Source organism: Octopus bimaculoides, chromosome 1 (assembly GCF_046866305.1).
Source record: "Octopus bimaculoides isolate indiv1 chromosome 1, ASM4686630v1, whole genome shotgun sequence".
Lineage (NCBI taxonomy): Eukaryota > Metazoa > Mollusca > Cephalopoda > Octopoda > Octopodidae > Octopus > Octopus bimaculoides.
Genome location: NC_142928.1, coordinates 11002197 through 11026627, shown reverse-complemented (window position 1 = coordinate 11026627; position 24431 = coordinate 11002197). Strand labels below are relative to the sequence as shown.

The 24431-nt window shown below is 37.6% G+C and overlaps 1 protein-coding gene across 9 annotated transcripts; it reads left to right on the top strand.

The window, feature by feature from the left end:
• Positions 1-479: 479 nt before the first annotated feature.
• Positions 480-22445, top strand: LOC106878190 (kelch domain-containing protein 8A). Of its 9 annotated transcripts, none has more exons than XM_089348557.1 (7): positions 480-605; positions 9166-9319; positions 13428-13822; positions 16441-16605; positions 17230-17436; positions 19979-20071; positions 22041-22445. In XM_089348557.1, exons 3-7 carry the CDS (start codon positions 13453-13455, stop codon positions 22229-22231), a joined length of 1026 nt encoding a protein of 341 aa, XP_089204683.1. In that variant the 5' UTR covers positions 480-605; positions 9166-9319; positions 13428-13452; the 3' UTR covers positions 22232-22445. The 9 variants fall into 9 exon arrangements, with proteins under 9 accessions (XP_089204683.1, XP_089204703.1, XP_089204686.1 ...); XM_089348560.1 differs by having other exon boundaries at positions 531-605; positions 9186-9319; XM_014927330.3 differs by having other exon boundaries at positions 544-694; positions 9186-9319.
• Positions 22446-24431: the final 1986 nt, after the last annotated feature.

Here is a 24431-nt window from a genome sequence, read left to right as displayed (position 1 = left end):
CTGTGAGGTCCGCGTACCCCACACTATGCCACTGTGTCTCAGAGATGTAATTTTGGCGGGAAATTTGGCTGCAACTTTTAACATCTAGTGACCGCGTTGAGATTTCTGAGAAGAAGTATCTGAGGTATCTGAGAAGAAGGAAACAGTTATCCCCCAACTGGAATCCTAATCCGAAAGCTTACTGTAAAGTGGACCTCTCTAAAGACAAGGTGGTGGTGTTAACTTAGGCAACGGGTTAATTTTATCATTACGAACAGCAGCAGTCTTTCCAACATGCTTCCACATCATTTTTGATAACTGAATTTCATTCACAAAGTGTTAGTCTACTTGAAGCTATGATAGAAGATACTTGAAGAAGAATGACACGCAGTGGGAACGAAACCGCAGTCCTATTGCTTATTTCATGGAGCTTAGAAGGATGAAAAAAAATAAAGAAAATTCCTTCAGATTTTGAATTCAGACAGTAATACACAGATCAAATTACAGAAAAGTATATTACAGGCTGTAGAAGCCAAATATATGAAACGTTAATATAAAACAAAAATACGCGAATAAAAAGTTGGTTCGTTTCGGTGTTGGTGTGAAATACTGGTAGAAACTCTGAAGTATGTATCAATCGTTGTTTCTCTGGATAAGTATTATGATTTGTTATGTCCTCAACAACCGGCTTGCTGAACCGGATTCTTGGTAAAAAGTAGTTAATTTATCTTTTTTTTCCCTCCCTTTCATTTATATTTGAATTTGTTACATAATTTGAATAATAGTTAAGATATGAAATCAGCTATAATACAAAGTATTCTGTTTGAGTGTTTAATCTGGCCATAGGGTGTGTATGTTTGTGGAGTGATTTTTTTTATTATATTAAGGCAGTGTTTATAATTGATTTTTAATATTGAAAGGGCGGAGTTGCGATTTTTGAAAGAAGCGGTTTGGCATTTTATTTACACTGAATTAAAAAAAAAAAAAAAATGGAAAATGTAGTTTTACAGAAAAAATAGAAAATAACTAACTTTAGAAATCATAGTAGTTTATTGAAATGTTTTTATATATATATATATATATTATAATATTAGGGATAAAATACAAAATTACAGGTAAAAACTCAATTAAAATCAATTTATTAAAGATTAAAATTAAATTAAGCTTCACAGTATAAAATATCTTTTCCCTAATACTATATATATATATATATATATATATATATATATATATATATATATGTTTTCTTTTACCTCTTAATCTATGAAAGATTTGTTTATCTATTGCACACACGCACATATATATGCTATTTTATATACTCTCACTTCTGTAATTATTTCAGCTACATTCTTTCAGAGTAATTTTTTTTTCCTCTCCAAGTTTCAGTATTAATTAATCTTCCCCTCCAGTGTTCCTTATTTCGTCCCTACCCCCAACGTCCCACTAATCTAGTTATCTTTGTCAACATTCTTTAATTTACTTCTGTTGTTCATTATCCTCGTTGTACCCATGCCAACAAAATTTTCACAACAAACTTATTATACACATTCTTCGATCTGTTATTATTACTATTGTTGTCGGTGATCTTGATGTTTAACGTTCTAAATAAGAACAAATACATGTATATCCTTTCTAATTGTCCCGGTTTTTTCTTCTTCATTTTCACTTTACTTGCGTACGGCTTATATTCCTAAAAATGAAAATAAATATACGAATGCTGCCAATATAGTATTAGCAACGAAAAGCAATTTTAACCTCCAATTACTAATTTATTGCATTATAGCTTTACCTTTTTTTTTTCTCCTATCACTAATAAAATAGGTAAATGTTATTGAAACCCTTTCCATCTTCTAGTATAAATATGTCGTTTAGCCATATTCTTTTAAACTCAAGTAACTAAGAATTGGACTTTGTAATGTCCCATTTCTTCATTTCAACTGTTTTTTTTTATTCGGCTCCCTGTGCGCGGTCAAGCAAATTTTCCAGTGTCTACAAAATTTTCTCTATCGTAACCAAAACAATTAAGCGTGACTTTAATCCCACCTAAGACAGCCAGTTATCCAAACAAACGATAGGTCAATCGTTAATTGACAATGGGTAGATGAGGTATAACTCGACAATCTGACATACCTTCAGAGTCTCGTCGCATTATCCCCACCAAATACCCGAAGTCCATCTAACCAACCAACTCAAGCATATTAGCGATAACAATATTTCTTTTCAGCGAGAGTAATAGTATCCGATCCCCAGTTATTTGGATCCAATCCACCGATATGTAAATTTTTATTTGAATTTTGGTGATCCTTACACCGTCTGCTACAGACGTATCTCATGAAATCAGTTACTTACATTCCTCATTAGGTATTCGTTGGGTTATCATCATTGAGTAGTACTTATTAAATAATTTAGGGTACCCCTTCTCATAGAAGTGACCAGGCCTCTAGGGCAGGGTAGGAGACTCTGAAGATTTGAAATGGAGGTAAGGCAAATTGGTAAATTTTTACAATCTGGCAAATTAACAGGTTAAATAAAATTTAGAGGATTCCTAACATTTTGAATTTGTGCAGCACCATCACAAAGAAAGAACAGTTTCAGAACTACTTTACTGATTTATGGTGCTTTTGGGTAACCGTATGGCATTGCCACAAATGAAAGTGAAAAACGCATATTATTTAAGACACAAACTTCAGATCGCCATGCAAGAAGTTTTATTTAAACACATTCAGAACAAATCCTCTTGGTTCTCTATATTGTCCGCAGGAAGACGCGTCTTTTGATTATTTCTTGTCAACAATTTCCCAAGTGAATACTATCTCACATATTCAACAAACTATTAACTATTAACTATTAACTCTAGTTAATACTAAGTTGCTTGGTGCTGTTTTCTCTGAAGACTGACCTTATTACACTAACAAATCCCCAATTAACTCGACTCTACTCTCTTTCATTTTCTTCACCATTTTGTTACTTCTCTTGTTTAATATCATTATTATCGGCGTTGTCTTCCATCTCTCCCTGCTTCTTATCAAATGGAGTGTTTTGACTCACGGTCTTGTTAAAACACTGATAAGCTACTTCTAAAATTTCAATTACGATCGTCCTTATCGAAACTTAGTCATAAAGCTCATACTAGTCTGCTCTTGGTGAAGTTTTATTACTAGAAATTTTTCTTTCTTTTAGTTTGGGTCTTGCTCTACCTATCATCATCGTCGTTTAACATCCGCTTTCCATGCTAGCATGGGTTGGACGATTTGACTGAGGACTGGTGGACCAGGGGGCGACACCAGGCTCCAATCTGATTTGGCAGGGTTTCTACAGTTGGATGCCCTTCCTAACGCCAACCACTCCGAGAGTGTAAGTGGGTGCTTTTACGTGCCACCCGCACGAGGGCCAGTCAGGCGGTACTGGCGACGGCCACGCTCGAAATGGTGTATTTTACGTGCCACCTGCACAGGAGCCAGTCCATCGGCACTAAAATCAGAAGCAATCTTTTTAATAGTTCTGGAGTTATTGAGTGTTTTGCCTGCCATGAATTATTAGTGTTTGGAAGATTAGGGTTTATACCAGTGTTTCTTAATCGTTTTTTACTCATGGACCCTTGGTTCTTATTTTACCTGGATGAACTCTCCAAGCTATTTGATGTTTTTAAAAAATCATGTTTTTATAATTAAGTATTATTAAGAATTGTATTAAAAAATTGTTAAAATATTTTGTGTATTGTCGAAGTATAACCAATTTATTGCAGATAAATTTTAACAACAATTCTTATATGGACCTTTAAGGGCCATGTGGATCCTGACTGAGAATCACTGGTCTCTCTTTTACTTGTTTCAGTCATTTGACTGTGGCCATGCTGGAGCACCGCCTTTGGTCAAGCAAATCGACCCCAGGACTTATTCTTTGTAAGCTTAGAACTTATTCTATCGGTCACTTTTGCCGAACCGCTAGGTGACGGGGACATAAGCACACCAGCATTGGTTGTCAAGCAATGTTAGGGGGACAAACACAGACACACAACAACACATACATATATATATGACGGGCTTCTTTCAGTTTCCGTCTACCAAATCCACTCACAAGGCTTAACTTAAGGGTAGGCCCTGACATATGTTTGCCATCATCCTCTTTCTTTTCTATCTGGGGTAGCCATGTATCTGCAGTAAGACATTTGTGCTTGCCCTTTATCATACAATTTAATGTTTTACAAAGGCCCTAAGCATTTAAAAGATTTTCAGGCCACTCATATTCGTAGTTCAAAATATAAACAATGATAAACCATAAAATAAATTTTCATTCTTCAAAATGAAATAAAACTAGCAGTAAGATGGAAAATAAGGTTAATTTTTGTTTACTTTCACTTTATAAATATTAGAAAAGTTTTCTCCCGTTTTTTTGTAATTGCAAAGTCTTCAGTCAGATCTTCAAAATGAATCTTTCCACATCTGCTTCTATACTTATTAGAGATAAAGCATCCTGAATATTATTTTAGCAAGTTTAAAGTGATTTCGTTTGTGCTGTAAACCATTTACCATTTCTGTGGTGCTCCCTCTTTCCCATGATGCCCTAAACATGTTCTTATTTTACTTAATGGTCGTTTCGGTGCTACTTCAACCTCTCATCACCTGGCACAAAACCATCTCCCTCAACACCATATCCCTCTCAGTTGAGGCAGTCTTGTCTTGAAAGTTACTTGGTGACCTCTTCATAGATGTTGGTATCACATGAACAGCACTCTGTATATTTTGCAAAGTGGTTGGAATGAAGAAGGGCTGTAGAGACCATGCCAAAGAAGACATTGGGGCTTTGAGCCGTTCTCTGACTCACCGCCTCTTGTCAAACCAACCAACCCATACCAGCATGGAAAATGAACATTAAACAATGATAAAGATCACTACTTCTCACAGATCTAGTATTCTAGGGGCTGGCATCTTCTGAAATTATTGTCCCTAAAATGTTTTTTTTTTTTTTGTTTTTTTTGTTTGAGAAGACTCCATTCTAATCCTTAATCTCCAAAATGTGTTGCTGCTTAAATCAAAATAGTTTTGTTAACTATGGAAAGTGTCTTTGTGAATTTAATTAAAAAAATTTTTTTTTTAGTTTTCTTTTGAATATATACGATGCATAAATCTTTGTTATATCTTGTAGATTTAATTATTTTTAATGTTTTACTCAGTATTTTTGTTTATTATTTTTGTATGATGTTTAAACTTGATTTGAAGGAGATTTGGCTGCTATTTTAGCAACTCAAACGAGGCTCTTCTTATTACCTCCACCTTCGATAAGGTGGAGGTATTGTTTTCAGTCACGTTTGTTTGTTTGTCCATGGACATCTCAAGAACTGCTGGATGGATTCGGATGAAACTTTCAGGGATGTTTGGCCTCGTGACAGGCATGAACTAATTAGATTTTGAGATCGATCCAGTACCGGACAAGGATTCTGGATTATTTTTCCTGTTTTCTTACTTAATTTTTGAGAGCAGTTGGGGTCATTTTTAGTATTCTCGTTTGTGAGAGCAGTCGAGTTTATTTCAGATATTCTCATTTTAAAAATCATCTCCGGCTAATCGTTGAGAGGACGTTGGTGTTGCCTCGGTGGAGATTTGCATTCTCTGAGTACTCTTGTTATTATTGCCTTTCATCCAGCTGTAGAAACTCTGCCAGATCAGATTGGAGCCTGGTGCAGCCATCTGGTTCGCCAGTCCTCGGTCAAATCGTCCAACCCATGCTAGCATGGAAAGCGGACGTTAAACGACGATGATGATGATGTCCTTTTGCAGTTGATAAATTAAGCACCAGGGAAACACTGGGTTTGATGTAATTGACTCGTCCCTTCCCCATAAATTTGAGGCCTTGTGTCTTTAGCAGAAATTATTATTATTATTATTGCACATATTAAGGTAACACATTGGCAAAATCATTAAGCACACCTGGCTAAATGCTTAGCAGCATTTTGTCTACCTTCATGTTCTTAGTTCAAATTCAGCTGGGGTCAATTTTGTCTTTCATCCTTTTGGGGGTCAATTAAAAAAAAAGTACCAGTGGAACACTGAAGTTGATGTAATTGACTATTCCCTTTCCTCAAATTTCAGGCCTTGTGCCTATAGTAGAAAGGATTGGATGACATCACCGTCATAGTGTTGAACACCAGGCACATAGGCCTGGTTGGCATTTCTCTAAAAGAATACAAGGTTGTGATAGGAGTGAAAATTAAACAAATCAGTGGGCCAGCAACTTGGCACCGGGAGAGGCAGGTCCATGCCTTCCAACAGTGTTGTGGGACACTGGATGGAAGGACTGGTTAAATTGCCCCAGGTGCTGGTTCAGTCCAGCTCTCTAGGTGAAGAACTGGGACCAGGTGGAAAACAGGGTGGCCGATCTCACTCGGAAATGGGCTGAGAGAAAACTATCCCTGAAAGGTCAGGCAGAGGTGGCAAATACATGCATCACATCCATCATATATTACTGCCTCACCATCATACCCTGTTCCGGTTCAAGTCTGACCAAACTGGAGCGCCTGCTCTTCTGTTTTCTGTGGAAGGGATGCGCTCCATTTGCTGTGTATACCATGGCTACTGATGTGCAGATATGCACTGAGGCTACAGTATCTCAGCCATGCCTGCACTTGTCCTGAAACATAATTTCATCCATAGTCCCACTCACTTCTTTTCAGTTCCTACTCTGAGGGACCACCTGTATCCTTGCCATGACTCTTTATCTTTTTTGCAGATCATTCTCACCCTCTCTTGTAAGTGTGAGCAGCCATGTGGTGTCTTTACACAAAAAAAAATTTACCCTTCTTCGTCCTATACTTTAACCCATCCCCACTTGGCATAATGCCTCCCTCCCCATCCTCAGGATTCACGGTCCTATGAGCTGCACAGTGACCTCATTAGGGTGGCATGAAAACAAAAAACAAAAAAAAACCCTAGTATACACTGGAAAATAGTTGGCTTTAGGTAAGTATGCAACTGTAGAAATGATGCTAAAACGGACATTGGAATACAATGACATCCTTAGATCCATTGGATCCTGTCAAACTGTCCATCAAACAATCCAACTTATACTTACATGGACCAGCATCATCCAGCATCTGTTTTCCATGCTGGCAAGGGTTGGATGGCTTGACAGGAGCTGATAAGCGGGAGAGCTGCACCAGGTTCCAGTTGTCTGTTTTAGCAAGGTTTCTACAGCTGGATGCACTTCCTGATGCCAACCAGTTTACTGGGTGCTTTGTACGTGGCACCTGCACAGGTGTTTTTTGCATGACATCAGCATGGGTGCTTCGTATGTGACTCCAGCATGGCACCAGCACAGGTGCTTTTTATGTTAAACTAGCTGGCCCTGTGCCATCAAAAATGATGGCTAATTGTAGTATTTTATATATAAATATGGATGGTAAAATTCATACACTTGACAATGTTGTCTAGTAGTTATCTTTTGAGATGTGACACCAATCATCGTTTGTTACTGAAAGAACGCTGGTTCACACATACAAACATTCACATACTTCCCTTGTACATGCACACATGTACATACATATACTCACACAGAGTTGAAACGCTGTTTGATTTTTTTTTTTCAGCGTTGAATGTTCACCATCCCACTTTCATTACACACACACACACACATTCCTCCCTTCTATTGTTGTTTGTTGTTGTTGTTGGCACTCCGTCGCTTACAACGTTGAGGGTTCCAGTTGATCCGATCAACGGAACAGCCTGCTCATGAAATTAACGTGCAAGTGGCTGAGCACTCCACAGACACGTGTACCCTTAACGTAGTTCTCGGAGAGATTCAGCGTGACACAGAGTGTGACAAGGCTGACCCTTTGAATTACAGGCACAACAGAAACAGGAAGTAAGAGTGAGAGAAAGTTGTGGTGAAAGAGTACAGCAGGGTTCGCCCCCCCCCCTGCCAGAGCCTCGTGGAGCTTTAGGTGTTTTCGCTCAATAAACACTCACAACGCCCAGTCTGGGAATCGAAACCGCAATCCTACGACTGCGAGTCCGCTGCCCTAACCACTGGGCCATTGCGCCTCCACGTCCCTTCTATATACACACACACATACCCACACAGAATTGAAACGCTGCTTGATTTTTTTTCACCCCTTATTTCCTTATCACTCTCTCACCCCTTCCTTTCTCATTCATATGTTGTGACAGAGAAAAACACGAGTATTATTATTGTTGATAATGATGATGAGAGGCATTGTATTTCAACAGAAATCACGTAACTAACAAATGCTTCATTTTTTTGTCTATTCGAAATTGTCAACTTACCAACATCTAATTATTGCTAATTATCTAATTGATTCTCTCTTCATTTAATCCTTTTGTATTTCTCTAGAAATACTCTGCCTTTGTTTCAATTAATTTTGAAAATAATGATGAATTTAGTAAATCACACTTGGCTGTCATTAAGCTGATGTCCGAAACCAATTAGCTTGAAATTTTGATGAAAGGTTTTTAATTTAGACCACTTTAAAACTGGAGGTTTGTATCATAGAACCAGGAATGGTCCCAGCCTGGTTGATATCACATGGATTAAGTATATTGGCTTCAAATTTTGGTACAAGGCCAGCAACTTTGCGGGAGGGGCTAAGTCGATTACATCAATACTAGTGTTCAACTGGTACTTATTTTAACCCCAAAAGGATGGAGCATAAAGCCAACCTCAGTGGAATTTGAACTCAGAACGCAAAGACAGACAAAATGCTGCGAAGCATTTTGCCCGGTGTCCTAATGATTCTTCTTTCTTTATTGCCCACAAGGGGCTAAACATAGAGGGGACAAACAAGAAAAGACAAAGGGATTAAGTCGATTACATCGATCACAGTGCATAACTGGTACTTAATTTATTGACCCCGAAAGGATGAAAGGCAATGTCAACCTCAGTGGAATTTGAACTCAGAACCTAGTGGTAGACAAAATACCACTAAGCATTTCGCCTGATGTGCTAACGTTTCTGCCAGCTCGCTCGCTTTGGTGTCCTAATGATTCTGTTAGCTCACTGCCTTAAAGGTTACATATGTTAACCCTAATTCTACTACAGTAGCTTCTTTGTGTGTGTGTGTATTTTGCTTTTTTTTTTTTTTAATAGCCCTGTCAGGAGGAAGGGAGTGCCAACAACTCTGAGACTGGTCGTGTTGCAAAATTAACAAACAACATGGCACCTATTTTTTTTCAGAAACATTTTTTCATTCTCAGAATTACTGAAGCATGGAATAAATAACCTGCATCCGTTGTTAGCTGTCTGGGCACCACATCCTTCAAAGAATCAATGCTTCTTGAAATTCCCCAACAGTACATTTGATGTCCCCAAGCACCACCCTGTATTTCAAGTAACTCATTTATTATTCACTTCCTGTGCATATTCTATGTATTGATCATACACTTTTGGTTACTTTGTCTAATTAGTCGTATGAGGAGGTGCTGAAAGGTTCCTAGCTTTAAGGGTTTCATGAAAGGCCTGGTTGGAGGCCCAACCTTCCAAGTTCTTTTACAGGTCTTAGAAAAACTGAAGGACCACTGCAATAAGTGTGTGAATCTGAGAAGGGAATATGTTGAATAAAATCATAATTTACTGATCCTCCTGTATTTTCTTTTACCCAAAGCTAAGAACTTTTCAGCACCGCCTCATAGTGCACCTGAGCACGCTATACTATCCAATAATGTTATACTGCTAAACTTAGTGGATAGTTGGTTGGATGTGGTACTGATGAAAGAGCAATAATTTTTGAAATATGTATATACAGTCATTAACAAGTTCATTATTATATGATATTTTAAATGGAAACTAATTTCGTTAAATCACACCTTACCAGCTTAACATACTAGGTAACTCGGTATTAGATACACTATTCCTTTATTCTCTTACTTGACTCAGTCACTGGGTTGAGGCCATACTGGTGCACCTCGAATGGTTCATCAATCAACTCAGCCTCAGTACTCTTTTTTAGAAAGGCACTTATTCTGTCTTTCTGCCAAACTGCTAAGTTACAGGAACGTGACACAAATGTATGGCTGTGAGACAGGTTTCCTCACAGTTTCTTTGTTTGCCAAGCATAAATTGACCTGGGGCTATAATAAAAGACACTTGCCCAAGGTGCAAACTTTTTAACTGTTATGCCTCTGCCTATAACTGAAGGAAAATGAGAGGATGGTTATGGTCGAATGGCTTTGGTTATTAGGCCAGTTAGATTGGCGCAGACTGATGCCTAGGTCACAAGAACAACTTAATGATCCCTTCCCCCGCCCCTCCACTTAGCTTCAAAGTAAATCTTGCATAAGATTGTTAACAACGAGCCTTGATTAATCATCAGATCTGAACGCCATTTTACACAGCTAATTATATAAGGAAGTTTACTTAAACATACCCAGGGTACATAGTGGGATAAGACAGAAATCTATGGAATTCCTAAGCTAGTAAGTCACTGCTGGGTATAATTGTGAGGAATGACATTTAAACAGAATGAGAAATACACAAGTCACCATTGTTCAAAATAACTGTATTTAGAAATTTTAAAAAAAAAGAGAAAAAGTAGGCAAAAACATTTTACTCCCCCCCCCCCCCCCCCCCCGATGCTATGGTATGTCAAAAACTAATGTAATTTGATTGAAAAGATAGCTGTTGGTATGTTTCTAGTTTCAATGATTTAGACCATCCCTAGTTTGTAATTTTACTAAAACTGTTAAGTTTATAAATCTTTACACTTTCAAATTTTATCTTGATATATATATATATATATATTTTTTTTTTTTAACTGAGCCTTCTGTAACATTTGAATAAGTGAAATAAATTGAACTCTGTTGTGAAGTGGTAATTCAAGTGGTAGTTAAGTGATGATTGCTTAACTCTTTAGTTACCATGTTCCTGCCAAAAATACATCGCCTTGTTTCAATTCATCATCATCATCATCATGGTTATTATTTAGTTATTAAGCCAGCTGGATCGGGGCAGACTGAGGCCTAAACCACAACAAGAACAACTTAACAATCCCTTCTCCTACCACCACCACCACCACCACCACTACCACTGCCCCTCCACTTGGTTTCTAAGTAAATCTTGCACAAAATTGTTAACGAGCTTTGATTAATCGCCAGATCTGATGCAGGGGTTCCCAAACTTTTTCGGGCTGCCACGCCCTTGGCACCCAGGGACACATTCCTATCACCCCCTCCCCCACTCACCACCTCAAACAAACACCACTTTCTGCAGCCAATTCACAAACAAAACTTAACCAACTAAATGAACCCTTTATTTTTTTTTGTTTTACATCCATCGCCCCATTTTGGCCACCCACACCCCATATTATTGCCCAGCTTTTCTTCAACACCCTCCTGGATCTTTGCAGTATCACCCACTTTGGGAACCACTGATTTAATGTTTGTTTTCCATGCTGGCATGAGTTGGACAGTTTGAGGGGAGCTGGTGAACCAGAGGACTGTACTAGACTCCAGTGTCTGCCTTGGTTGGATGCCCTTCCTAATGTCAACCACTTTACAGAGTGGACGGGGTGCCTTTTCTTTACTCTAGGCACAAGGCCCGAAATTTTTGGGGTGTTGATTAGATCAACCCCATTATGCAACAGTTAATTTATTGACCCCGAAAGTATGAAAGGCAAAGTCGACTTCGGTGGAATTTGAACTCAGAATGTAAAGACAGACAAAATACTGCTAAACATTTCACCCAGCTTGCTAATGTTTCTGCCAGCGACACAAGGCCTGAAATTTTTGTGGAGCGGGGCTAGTCAATTAGATCGACCCCAGTATGCAACTGGTATTTAATTTATTTACCCCCAAAAGGATGAAAGGCAAAGTCGACCTCGGTGGAATTTGAACTCAGAATGTAAAGGCAGATGAAATACTGTTAAGCATTTTACCTGGCGTGCTAACGTTTCTGCCAGCTTGCAGCCTTGGACTGGATGCCTTTTAGGTGACACTGGCTCTAGTGAAGTCATCATGTAACTCGCAAGACGAGACCCCCACTTCAACTGAGTGGAGGGATGTGGCTTTATGCCAGGTGTAGAGAGGCTAAACTATGATAGAAAGACAGCAACAGATGTCTTGCTGTAGGGATATATATGGTTACCCCGTTTGAAAAAGAGGCTGGTGGGGAAGTTATGTCAAGGTGCACCCAGTTTTGAAAATAATGTGGAATTTAATAAAATAACTGCCATTATTATCCCTTTAGCATTCAGGGGCTGGCTCTTGTGCGGGTGACACATGAGGTTTTTCGAGCGAGATCGTTGCCAGTGCCCCTGGACTGGCTCTTGTGCTGGTAAGATCACCATCATCAATTCACCACAGGGAAAGTTCGCCATAAGAAATGTTCAATGCAAGGAAAGTTTAGAGAGAGATAGGTTCACAGTAGAATAATAATAAAAAAAACCTTATTTTCAAATTCTAAAGTCCATGGTGAACTTTCTTCATCGTGAATTAAAGGCGGTGAACTCTCCTGCAATGAATTGATGGCAGTGATCTTAACCTGTAACCCTTATTTATTCACATTGTTTTGAATTAATCATGCATTATCTCATAGCTTTGGGATTTCAATGATGTGATTGTTTATTTTTAGAATTACATTGTAGGATAGGTGTGAGAGGTCATATTTGGCCAGTTTGAACATAAAACTGGTAGACTATTATGGCTGCATTTGGTCAGTTTAAATGCTGAAAGATTAAGCTAGTGTTTGGAACATAAATTCACCTTCAGCACCCTGTAAGTGCATCATGTCACCATATGAGTTTTCTCCCCTGTAACAGCAGGGCAGTGGCGTGAGAATCATTTCTAGAGAAAGTGCAGTGTGCTAAAGTTGGCATGAAGTCTTAAAGGAAGGTTTTAATTTAGATCACTTTAAAATGGGTATTTTATATCATAGGACTAGGGGTGGTCTCAGGCAGGTTACTAGTCAAACGGTTAAAGAAGCAAACTAGATTTCAGTTGCAACATCTAGCAATCAAAAGGTGAGTCCCGTGTGAGCTTAGTCATGGCTTCAGCATTGCTGAATTCAAGGAATGAACATGCACACACGCACACAAATATCCCATGAATAGGCCAGACATTTTTAATGACTTCATGTTTGTGTAAATTTACTTAAAGATTTATGTGGATTTTAAAAAGCTCTTTAACCCTTTCATTACTGTATTTCTGTTGAGATGCTCTGTGTTTCTTCCAATTATTTTAAATATAACAAAGAATTTAGTAAAATAACATCATTATCATTGAGTTAGTGTTAGGAACATAAATTGTGACTAAGATTTGGTGGAAGATTTTAATTCAAGACTTATGAAAACAAGACATTTGTACCAAAGAACCAGAGCCAGTTTCAGCTGGGTTGGTAACAAAAGGGTTAAGCAGTTTAAATCATAATGAATGGTGGCTGTTGTGTAACTCCTGTGGTGACTATTTTTATATGACTTCTGTTATATTTCCTGTTGTTGTTTGCAGGTATTTAGTTTGTTGTTTATAAATCATGGCAGCTACAGAACCAAGACAATGGGAAATCCATCTCCCGATGCCATCAAAACGTGTATTTGCAACTCCTGTTATTCTTAATGACAAGTTATACGTCATTGGAGGTTGTGATATGTGTGGCAAGCCACTAGCTAACTTTGAGATGTATGACTTGAAAGCCAATACATGGACAACCTTCCCTGGCATTCCAACTAAAAGAGCAGGTGCTGCCGCTGTCGCTGTTGGAAAGAAAATCATTGTGCTTGGTGGTGTGTCTGAGACTCAAAAGCCTCTTGATTCAGTTGAGATCTTTGATACTGATACAAATGAATGGACTGTTGGAGAGAGCATGAGGGAAAGCTTGCTTGGAGTTCCAGCAACTGTTCACGGTAAGAATTTTGTTTCTCTTTAACCTTTCGCTAAAATTATCACGTGCATGTAAATATACCATATTTTATTTTTATTTTTAAAAAATGTATAAGCATGTTAGACTCATCCCATTCGTAGGATTTTCGAGCGAGATCGTTGCCAGTGCCCCTGGACTGGCTCTTGTGCGGGTGGCACATAAAATGCACTATTTTGAGTGTGGCCGTTGCCAGTATCGCCTGACTGGCCTTCGTGCGGGTGACACGTAAAAGCACCCACTACACTCTCTGAGTGGTTGGCGTCAGGGAGGGCATCCAGCTGTAGAAACTCTGCCAAATCAGATTGGAGCCTGGTGTTGCCATCTGGTTTCACCAGTCCTCAGTCAAATCGTCCAACCCATGCTAGCATGGAAAGCGGACGTTAAACGATGATGATGATGATGATGATATTCAGGAAAAGAGTCGGGGACAAAATTATCGCATAGGACCCAGGGTGAGTTTTTGAAATATGTATTTGGAGAGGAAATGCATCTAATATGCTATTAAATATGGTACTTTGTTTCGTGGAAATAATTGGTTTCAAATTTTGGTACAAGGCCTGCAATTTTGGGGGAGGGGGCTAGTCAATTACATCAACCCCAGTGCTCAACTGGTATTTAATTTATTGACCCCGAAAGGCTGAAAGGCCAAGTCAAACTTGAAGTTTGAACTCAGAACTTAAAGAAGAATGAAGCATTTTGCTCAATGTGTTAACAATTCTTACAGTTCACCCTGGAAATAATTGATAAGCATTAAAATAAAAATTAATGAGAAAATATGATCAGGCTGTAAATTATTACAATTCCAATTTTTAACAAAATTCTCACAAAACCTGTTATATTTATTATATGTCCACTGAATTAAGTTTACCATTTTATAAGCGTTTTGTAATTTACATAGTGATGATGATTTGATAAGCATTGGCAGTCCAACCCATGCCAGCATGGAAGGCAGATGTTAAATGATGATGATGACAAAATTTATAACTTTTCACTCTACAGTTGTTATTGTGGAGTGATCATGCCTAGCATTTTCACTCCACACTGATCGTATCTTAAGTTTTTACTCTACAGCAAACATATTTAAAGTTTTCACTCTGCAGTGAACATGCCTGGAGTTGTCATTCTATGGTCTATATATATATATATATAAATATGCATTTACTGCATCTCCTGCTCTTTCTGTCCTTCTCTGTACATCAGTCAAACAGGATGCTGCTTGGCTGGCCGGTTCGCGAAGCACCTCCGAGACATTAGACTTGGCAGTGACACCCAGTCTCGAGCCATTTCCGCTCTACCGGTCATTCATTACAACACCAGTTTGTTAGATCTTGTCAAACTGTCCGTTCCTTGCCAGCATGGAAGATACAAATATTAAATTAATGTATATTTGTATGTGTATGTAGACCGTTGTTTTAATGTATATTATTCTTTCATCATTACCATCATTTAATGTTCGCTTTTCTATGCTTTCATGAGTCACATGGAATTTGTTGTGGTAGATTTACTATGGTTGGATGTCCTTCCTGTCACCAACACTTGCCTGTTTCCAAGCACGGTAATATTTCAGCATGGAAGACAGGAAATGAACAGCATCGCTTGTATGATGGTCACACTCATTTACAACCATCAAATCGTATCGAGACATGGCTACACACATACATACATACATACATACTTTGTTGTTGATCCGATCAACGGAACAGCCTGCTCGTGAAATTAACGTGCAAGTGGCTGAGCACTCCACAGACACGTGTACACTTAACGTAGTTCTCCGGGGGATATTCAGCGTGACACAGTGTGACAAGGCTGGCCCTTTGAATTACGGGTACAAAAGAAACAGGAAGTTAGAGTGAGAGAAAGTTGTGGTGAAAGAGTACAGCAGGGTTCGCCACCATCCCCTGCCGGAGCCTCGTGGAGCTTTAGGTGTTTTCACTCAATAAACATTCACAACGCCCAGTCTGGGAATCGAAACCGCGATCCTATGACCGCGAGTCCACTGCCCTAACCACTGGGTCATTGCGCCTCCACATATACATACTTATATGATGAGCTTCTTTCAGTTGCTTTTGATGCAGGTGCCATGTAAAAAGCACCAGTGTTAGTGCCACGTAAAATGCACTGTTGCTGGTTCAACATAGAAAGCACTCGGTTCACTCTGTAAAGTGGTTGGCATTAAGAAGGGCACCCAGCTGTAGAAAGAAACTCTGCCAAAACATACTATGGAACCTGGTGCAGCCCCTGGCCATGCCAGCTTCTGTCAAACTGTCCGACCCATTCCTGCATGAAAAATAGACATTAAATGTTAAAGAAGAAAGAAAGAAAATCCACTCACAAGCCTGGGGCTAAAGTAGATGTTTGCCCCAGGTGCTGCACAGTGAGATTGAAACCAAGATCACATGATTGTGAAGCAAGCTTGTTAACCACACAGCCATGCTTGTGCCTTTCCAAAATATAAAATTTTAAATAGGTTTAGAAAAAATAATTTAGCTATTGTATCTGTGTGTGTGTGTGTGTGTAGAATATTATATTTCCATAGAAACCAAATCTTAGAGATTGATGTTATGAAACCTGCTCTGTTCATTTTTATTTTTCAACATACAGATGGTAATGTAATTGTTGTTGGCGGTATGGCAGCAGATGGAAACCCTCGTAACTATTTCATGTCTTACGATGTGGAGAAAAATGTCTGGAAAAGCTTACCACCGATGCCCACCGAACGCTATGCAACTTTCTCCTTTCTTGTAGATAACCAACTCTATGTAATAGGTAAGTCTGGAATTGGTCAGCAGCCAACCATGTTATCAGATTTGTGTTTTTACTTTATTAAACCTTTTAAGAGTGTGTGTGTGTGGTGGTCGTGTTTGTTTGTGTGTGTGTGAGAGAGAGAGCGAGAGAGTTTGTGTGTATGTATTGTTGTTGTTCAGCCCCAGGTTGGTCTTCATTTAGTAGACCGATGACCAAAGGCCAAGATAATTACAATTAATGAACAAAAAAAAATAAATTTTAAGGTCCTTCTCATGCCAAGGGCTTGTTACGATGGTTTCCTAGATTCTGTAGCATATACAGGGTATCCATAAATTACCTTTACAATTAAAAAAAAAAGAATGGGGTCAGAGATAATAATCCTTTCTACTGTAGGCATAAGGCCTGAAATTTTGGGGGTGGAGATAAGTCAATCACGTCGACATCAGTACTTGACTGGTACTTAATTTATTGACCCCAAAAGGATGAAAGGCAAAGTCGACCTCGGCAGAATTTGAACTCAGAATCTAATGAATCAGGAGAATGCCACTAATCATTTTTGTCCAACTTGCTAATGATTTTCCCAGCTTGCCATTGATATCTTTTGTATAATATGAATAAAATTGTTTTATTTTGTTTTCTTAACAGGTGGACGGCAAGGTAAACTTCCAGTCGATGTCTTTGAAAAGTTTGACTTCTCTTCGAATGAATGGGAAACTTTACCAAATATCCCCTCAAAGCGAGTCTTTGCTATGTATGTTACTGATGACATGCATATTTTCAGTGTTGGAGGATTAAATCAAAAAGCAGAGGATGGATTCTCAAATATCTTGGAATGTTATAACATTGTAGAAAGTAAGTCCTTTATGGCATGTCCTAATTTTTCTGTATTTTGCTATATATTTGATAGACTCCGTCGGTCACGAATGGCCATGGGTTCACCTAAGAGGTTCCCCTCTGGGATACAAGTCTGGGAAGAAAGTTGCCTCATTGGCGAACACACAGCCTGGGGGTGTCTTTATGGAAGACCAGCAGTCGCCTGTGCATACCAGCCTCCCCTTTCCATGCCACCGATGTTATCCAAGGGAGAGGCAAAGGGGCCACTAGAGCTTGGCACCAGTGATGTCGCAACTCATTTCTACAGCTGAGTGAACTGGAGCAATGTGAAATAAAGTGTCTTGCTCAAGAACACAACACACAGCCTAGTCCAGGAATCGAACTCACAACCTCACGATCATAAGCTCAAGGCTCTAACCACTGAGCCATGTGCCTTTACTATATATATATATATATATATATCGCCAAGCCAACATGGCAGTCCCAAATATAGGACTAATGCTGCCGTGGATTAGCTCTGTGTCCTTTATAACCTTCGAACAGGGGAGGTCAGCAGCTTCCCCTTGCTGGTTTGGCATCTGCAGACTAGGCTAGACACTCTGAAACTAGTCTAGTCTGCAGATGCCAAACCAGCAAGGGGAAGCTGCTGACCTCCCCTGTTCGAAGGTTATAAAGGACACAGATTTGTGTGTCACATAGCTAGCTAGAGGCGATGGCCTCTTGGAGCTAATCCACAGCAGCATTAGTCCTATATTTGGGACTGCCATGTTGGCTTGGCAATAATTATTAATTTCCAGTACCGCTGCCGTAGTCTCCTTTAGAGAGACTTAGAAATATTAATATCTCTATTATATATATATATATATATATAGTTCAAAACAACAATAACAAAAAAACAAAAAAACAACAAAGTGAGGACGTGATATGGATAGTATTATTGGACGCTCAGGAAAGGAAAGAGAGATTCTAAATCTCTCAGAGAGATATACAGTAGCAGCACCATAAAGTAATAACATTTTGCCAACATAATGTGGCAGTCCTAGGACGGGATGAATGTTACTGTTATTTAGCCTCAGGAAACAGCGTTGCCAGATGGCTATACAACACAAAAAATAAAGGGCAATAACCCAGAAACCTGTCTATGGATGCGAGGTTGTGCTGGGTGGAGGTGCTGATCTTCCCTGTTCGGAAACATGAGGACACGAAATTTTTTGTGTCGTATAGCCAGCTGGAAACGATGTTTCCTGAGGCTAAATAACAGTAACATTCGTTCCATCCTGAGACTGCCACATTATGTTGGCAAAAAGTCATTACTATATATATATATATTTGGTTTTAAATAGCATAAAACCAATTGATGAAAAAATCAGTTGTTAATGTTCCTTGTATTGGTGTTTTTGTCTCCCTTTTCTGTCTGTTGTGTTTTCATCCATTTTTTATCTATTTTTCGCTTTGATGTCTAACTTTTGAAATATATATATATGCACCAGCATGACCGCAGCCACTTGGCTGAAACACATAAATAAATTAAAAATATATATATATATATATATATATATATATATATATATATATATATATATATATATATATATACAGATATAGAGTAAAGGATTATTAATAAATTAATAATTTTACCAAGTAGTTTGGTATGGAAAAAACCATTATCGGTAAAGAACTTAAAAAGTTCTTTTAAATTTATAAACATATTTAAGGGATCAGCAACAGTTGCTTCACCACATACCAACATTTAGAAATAGCAGTTAAAGTGCTAATTCTACTACTAAAATACGTCTCCAGCAGATAGCAAAAGTATCGCTATCTGTTGGAGACTTATTGTAGTAGTAGAATTAGCACTTTAACTGCTATTTCTAAATTTCGGTATGTGGTGAAGCAACTGTTGCTGATCCCTTAATTATGTGTATGTATGTATATATATATATATATATATATATATATATATATATATATATATTAGCAATAATTATAATAATATAGACTATGGGCACTTGTTCATCCTCAAGATTTATTTCCCCTTATTTTATAATTTCATACAGCATATTTTTATGGTTGTTATGACCTACATATTTCCACACAAAGTATGGGCAGTTACACATGCAACTGGGCATGATTTACTGTGCAGCATCTTCAGGCTCTGTCCATTTGGCTAGTTTCAAAGCGAACTGAATGCAGTTAGTTGTTTGTTAGTTAGGGTTCAGTGGGTGGTAGGGAGAGGTTGTTTTTGAAACTGAAATCTGATCTGTTTGTAAGCTTGAACTGTTGTCCTTGGTTTCACACCCATTGCTGTCCAAAGTCTGGGTTCCATTTAACTAGGTCAAGGTTTGTGTTACTGTTTTGGCAGGCCTCATTGTGTATTGTAGTAATTACTAACAGATCAGAATGAAAAAAAACCACTCAACTGGGAGATGGGGTAGTATTGAAAGGGTGTGACTTTGTACCAGTTGAGAGATTTAAAGTATAGCAGGGACAGATATGGGTGTCTCGGTTTGTAGAATCAATGAGCATCCACTGATTCATGTTCTTATGTAATTATTCACAGATAGTTGGGTGACCTGTCCACCAATGCCTACTAAACGAGGGGATTTTGCAATTGGTATGATTGCTGGAAAAATTGTATGTGCTGGAGGATTTGGTAAGTACTTTAATGGATTGTTTTTTACTTGTTTCAGTCATTGGACTGTGGTTATGTTCAAACTGGGGCAGCATCTCGAAGGGTTTAATCAAACAAATCAACCCAGTACTTATTTTATAAGTCTGGTACTTATTCTGTTGGTTTCTTTCACTGAGCTGCTGAGTTATATACAATAGAATTAGTATTAGATTAAAATAGCCTTCTATGTATCATACTTAATGTAAATACATGGTTGAAAGGCAAATTTACTGCTGTAATCATCGAGAGATAACATCTGTTATGGACATGCTGTGTTTCAAAACAATATATATCAGAGAAAGAAGAAAATTCTTTTCTACTCTAGGTACAAGGCCCAAAATTTTTGGGGAGGGGGCCAGCCGACTTGATCGACCCCAGTATGCAACTGGTACTCAATTTATCGACCCCGAAAGGATGAAAGGCAAAGTCGACCCTCGGCAGAATTTGAACTCAGAACATAAAGACAGACGAAATACCGTTAAGCATTTCGCCTAGCGTAAAAGAAGAAAATTGTCCCAGCAGTTGCCATTGAGAGTGCTAGATGAATTTCAGCTTCTTTGGGCTCTAAGAATGGCATGTACTCACATCCAACCACATGGTTGAATGAGATTTGTTACCTTTTATGTATAGGAAAACAGTGAAAAACATTTATTCGTATTGCAAATAGCTGCCCATATTGTTACTCAAGAAGACCCCTATACTCCACAGCTGAAGTGTTAAGGCCGCTCCCCCTGGCACTGGCAAAGAGGATTAGCCTGCTAGAGTCTTGTGCCAGTGCCACATAAAAAGCATTTGTGCTGTTGCCATGTAAAAGCATCCAGCACCACTCTGTAAAGTGGTTGGCATGAGGAAGGGCATCCTGCTGTAGAAACCATGCCAAATAAGACTGGAGCCGGTGCAGTCCCCCAGCCTGCCAGTGCTGGTCAAACCTTCCAACCCATGCCAGCATAGATAATGGACATTAAATAATGAGCATTGTGTTATACAGGGTGTCCACGAAGTCTGGGTACATGAAGTAAATAAAATAATAACATAAACAATTAAATATAAGAAATAATAATTTCTTAAGGTATGTGTTAATCCCCAAGTGGGCACATGGAGTGAATAAAATCATAACATAAACAATTAAATATAAGAAATAATAATTTCTTAAAATATGTGTTAATCCCCATGTACCCAGACTTTGTGGACACCCTGTATATTGTGATTTTAAACACAGCACATCTGTAAGAGATGTTATCTCTGGACAAATACAGTAGTAAATTTGCCTTTCATCTATGTATTCACATTAAGCATGCTACAGAGATATTTTTAAATATTTGTTTTATAACCCAAGTGTGCTTTCTACATTAAATGCCATTTACATTTTTTTTTTTTCATCACATAGCTATAGCTGTGTGGTGAAGTACACTTTGCAACCACATGATTTTTGGTTCAGTCCCCCTGAACAGCACCTTGGCCAAGTATCCTATAGTCCCAGATCAACGAATGCCTTGTGAGTTGAATTTGGTAGAAAATTGTGTGTGTGTTTTGTAATTGTCTGTAACTGCTTGCCAACAGGTGTTTATTTATGTCAGCCATAACATAGCAGTTCAACTGAAAGTGACTAATAAAATATGTACTAGATTTAAAATAAATACTGAGATTTATTTGATAGGCTAAACCAGGTACGACCAACTTTTATTGAAAGCTGGCCACATCAGACCTGGCTCGTTAACAGGTGAACCTCGCTACTAAAAAAAAATTCTCAGTAAATTTTTTGTTAGACATGCCATTTAGAAAGTCCCACAAGTCACAGTTTGCCTGCAACTGGGCTAATCCCTTCAAGGTAGTGTTACCCCAGCATAGCAGCAAATCAATGACTGACTAATTCAACTAAAAAAATAAATGAATAAGGAATTTTACCTGATTGTCAATTGTTTTTTTGTTTTTTCCTTCTATCATTTCTCAGGAAATTTGGGTCGACCTTTGAGTGTTGTGGAATGTTATGACCCTACAAGCGGCACCTGGTCGACTCTCTCGGATATTCCAAGCTCACATAGTTCATGTGCTTATACTATGTACGAAGGGCGGCTTTATATCATTGGTGGCTTGTCTTTACAAGGTAACAGTGGGTGTATGGAGTCCATTGGACTTAATTAATTGGGAACGCATTTTATTTAATTACTCTCTGCTGCATACAATGATCCAACAAACGGACTTAGTTCTTAAAACGGTTTCACCAATGCATTTGCATTAAGTAAGTTTTTATTATTTTAAAAATTTTGTGCAATATCAACTTTTGTACTGTACTATATTAACGAATAATGCACATTTTTAATTACGTCACATACACACATGCATATATATATATATATATATATATATATATATATATGTGTATGTGTATATATATGTGTATGTGTATATATATATATATGTATATATATATATATATGTGTGTATATATTATATATATATATGTATGTATATATCATATATATATATATATATATATATATATATATATATATGTATATAATTTATTATTTAATTGAACACGACGCATCCATTTCCAAGTGTATATATATATATGTGTATATATATATATATAAGATTAACTGCAATCATTTTTGTTATATATATTTCTGCAATCCTTTTGTTCTTTTGTTAAAGAGAAAACAAGAAAACTGCACAAAAAAGTCAAACATAAACAAACAGATTGTCTTATAAGGAATTCAGTTTGTTTGTTTTGTGTTTGGTGGTGGTGGCAGTGAGAGTGATTTTTTCCTTTATGTTTTTCCTTGAGCATTTTTATATCACAGGCTTTGATGTATATTTATTTCAAGACTATATTTGTTATACAGCTGATGAGTGTCGTACTAATAAGGTAGGACTCTATCAGTTTTCTTCTGATCAGGGAAGGCTATGACAGCTACTGTAAAATCTTTCTGCTCGGTTCATGACTACAATTTGGCTAGCATTGAAAAGTGTACCCTTTTTCCTGTCTGTAAATCAAGGTTTGTTATTGACTAAATCTTTTAGTGATTGAAACCAGAATAACTTTTAATTCTTCAGCATTCGGGTCATTCAGTCAAATGCGATGCTTATTTATATGCTTATTTATTCACATTGTTTTCGATTAATCATGCACTGTCTCGTAGCTTCGAGATTTCAATGACGTGAGTTTATTTTTAGAATGACATCGCAGGGTAGGTGTGAGAAGCTGGATCTGGCCTCGCACACTTACTGTACAATGAACCTAAAACAGGTAGAGTATTTGGGCCAGACACAGCTTGTTTAAAGGGTTAATGCTTGATACTGAACAGAGCGATTTCTCACTCTTGTTGTCAGTGAAGTTGAAACATCCATTCCTTTTCATTTCGCACCTAAGTCATTTAATACAAACAATCTGTTATTGTTACGTTTTCTTGAAAGTAAAAGATTTCTCCAAACCTATTGGCCCACAGCACCACCATCACCACCACCACCACCACACCAAACAGTTCTTTTCAAATTAATTTAGGAAAGGTCCTGTTCAAATCATTCAACTTTGTCTCTTTCACACGACAAATTAATTTATTCCATGTTGTAAACATTTTGTACTTTAACTGTTTATCGATGCAGACCATCACTACTTTTCCTCAGAATTCACAGTTTCACGTTTTTTAAAACAAAATGATTAAACTTAATTTCAGAAATTATTTTAAAATATTTTTTAAAATAAAAAAAGAAATTTCGACATGTAGCAGACCAAATTTATTTTAAGACAAATCTGCTACTATTTAAAAAATCTAACTAACATGAGGAAATATAAATATATTTTATGGCACTTTTGTGTATTGGAATTCGGCTATATTTATGGCTCTCTTTCATTCCAGAACTGTCTTTTAGAGAATCTTTCATGATGTTCTTACTTTGGATAAATTAATTCTTTTCTTAACCAGTTGGCTGTGGTCATGCTGGTTACTGTAATCATAAAAAATATTATTGTCTTGCTGGAAAACCATTTCCCAGTAGCCAGGAATTTTAACTAAAAAGATAGCATTATTATTATTATAAAATGAAATAATTAAAAAATAAAGTAAAAGAAATAATTAATTAAATCATCTCTTATCATTGAATATTTAAATATCTCAGATGAGTTGCTAGTAATTATAATTATTGTTAATTATAATAGTTGATTTTTCAAGCAATTAACTTCATCATTAGAGATGAATCATTTATTAATATTTGTATCTACACATCAAGGCAGCAAGCTCGCAGAATTATTAGTGTGCCAGGCAAAACGTATTTACATTCTGAGTTTAAATTCCACCAAGGTTGACTTTGCCTTTCATCCTTTTGAGATTGATAAAATAAC

What these genes read in the sequence shown, in the direction of transcription:
- LOC106878190 (XM_089348557.1), top strand. Translation starts at nt 13,453, where the DNA reads ATGGCAGCTACAGAACCAAGACAATGGGAAATCCATCTCCCGATGCCA. An exon ending in AGTTCCAGCAACTGTTCACG is followed by an intron (nt 13,823 to 16,440) that starts GTAAGAATTTTG and finishes TTCAACATACAG; the next exon opens with ATGGTAATGTAATTGTTGTT. An exon ending in TGTATGTGCTGGAGGATTTG is followed by an intron (nt 20,072 to 22,040) that starts GTAAGTACTTTA and finishes ATCATTTCTCAG; the next exon opens with GAAATTTGGGTCGACCTTTG.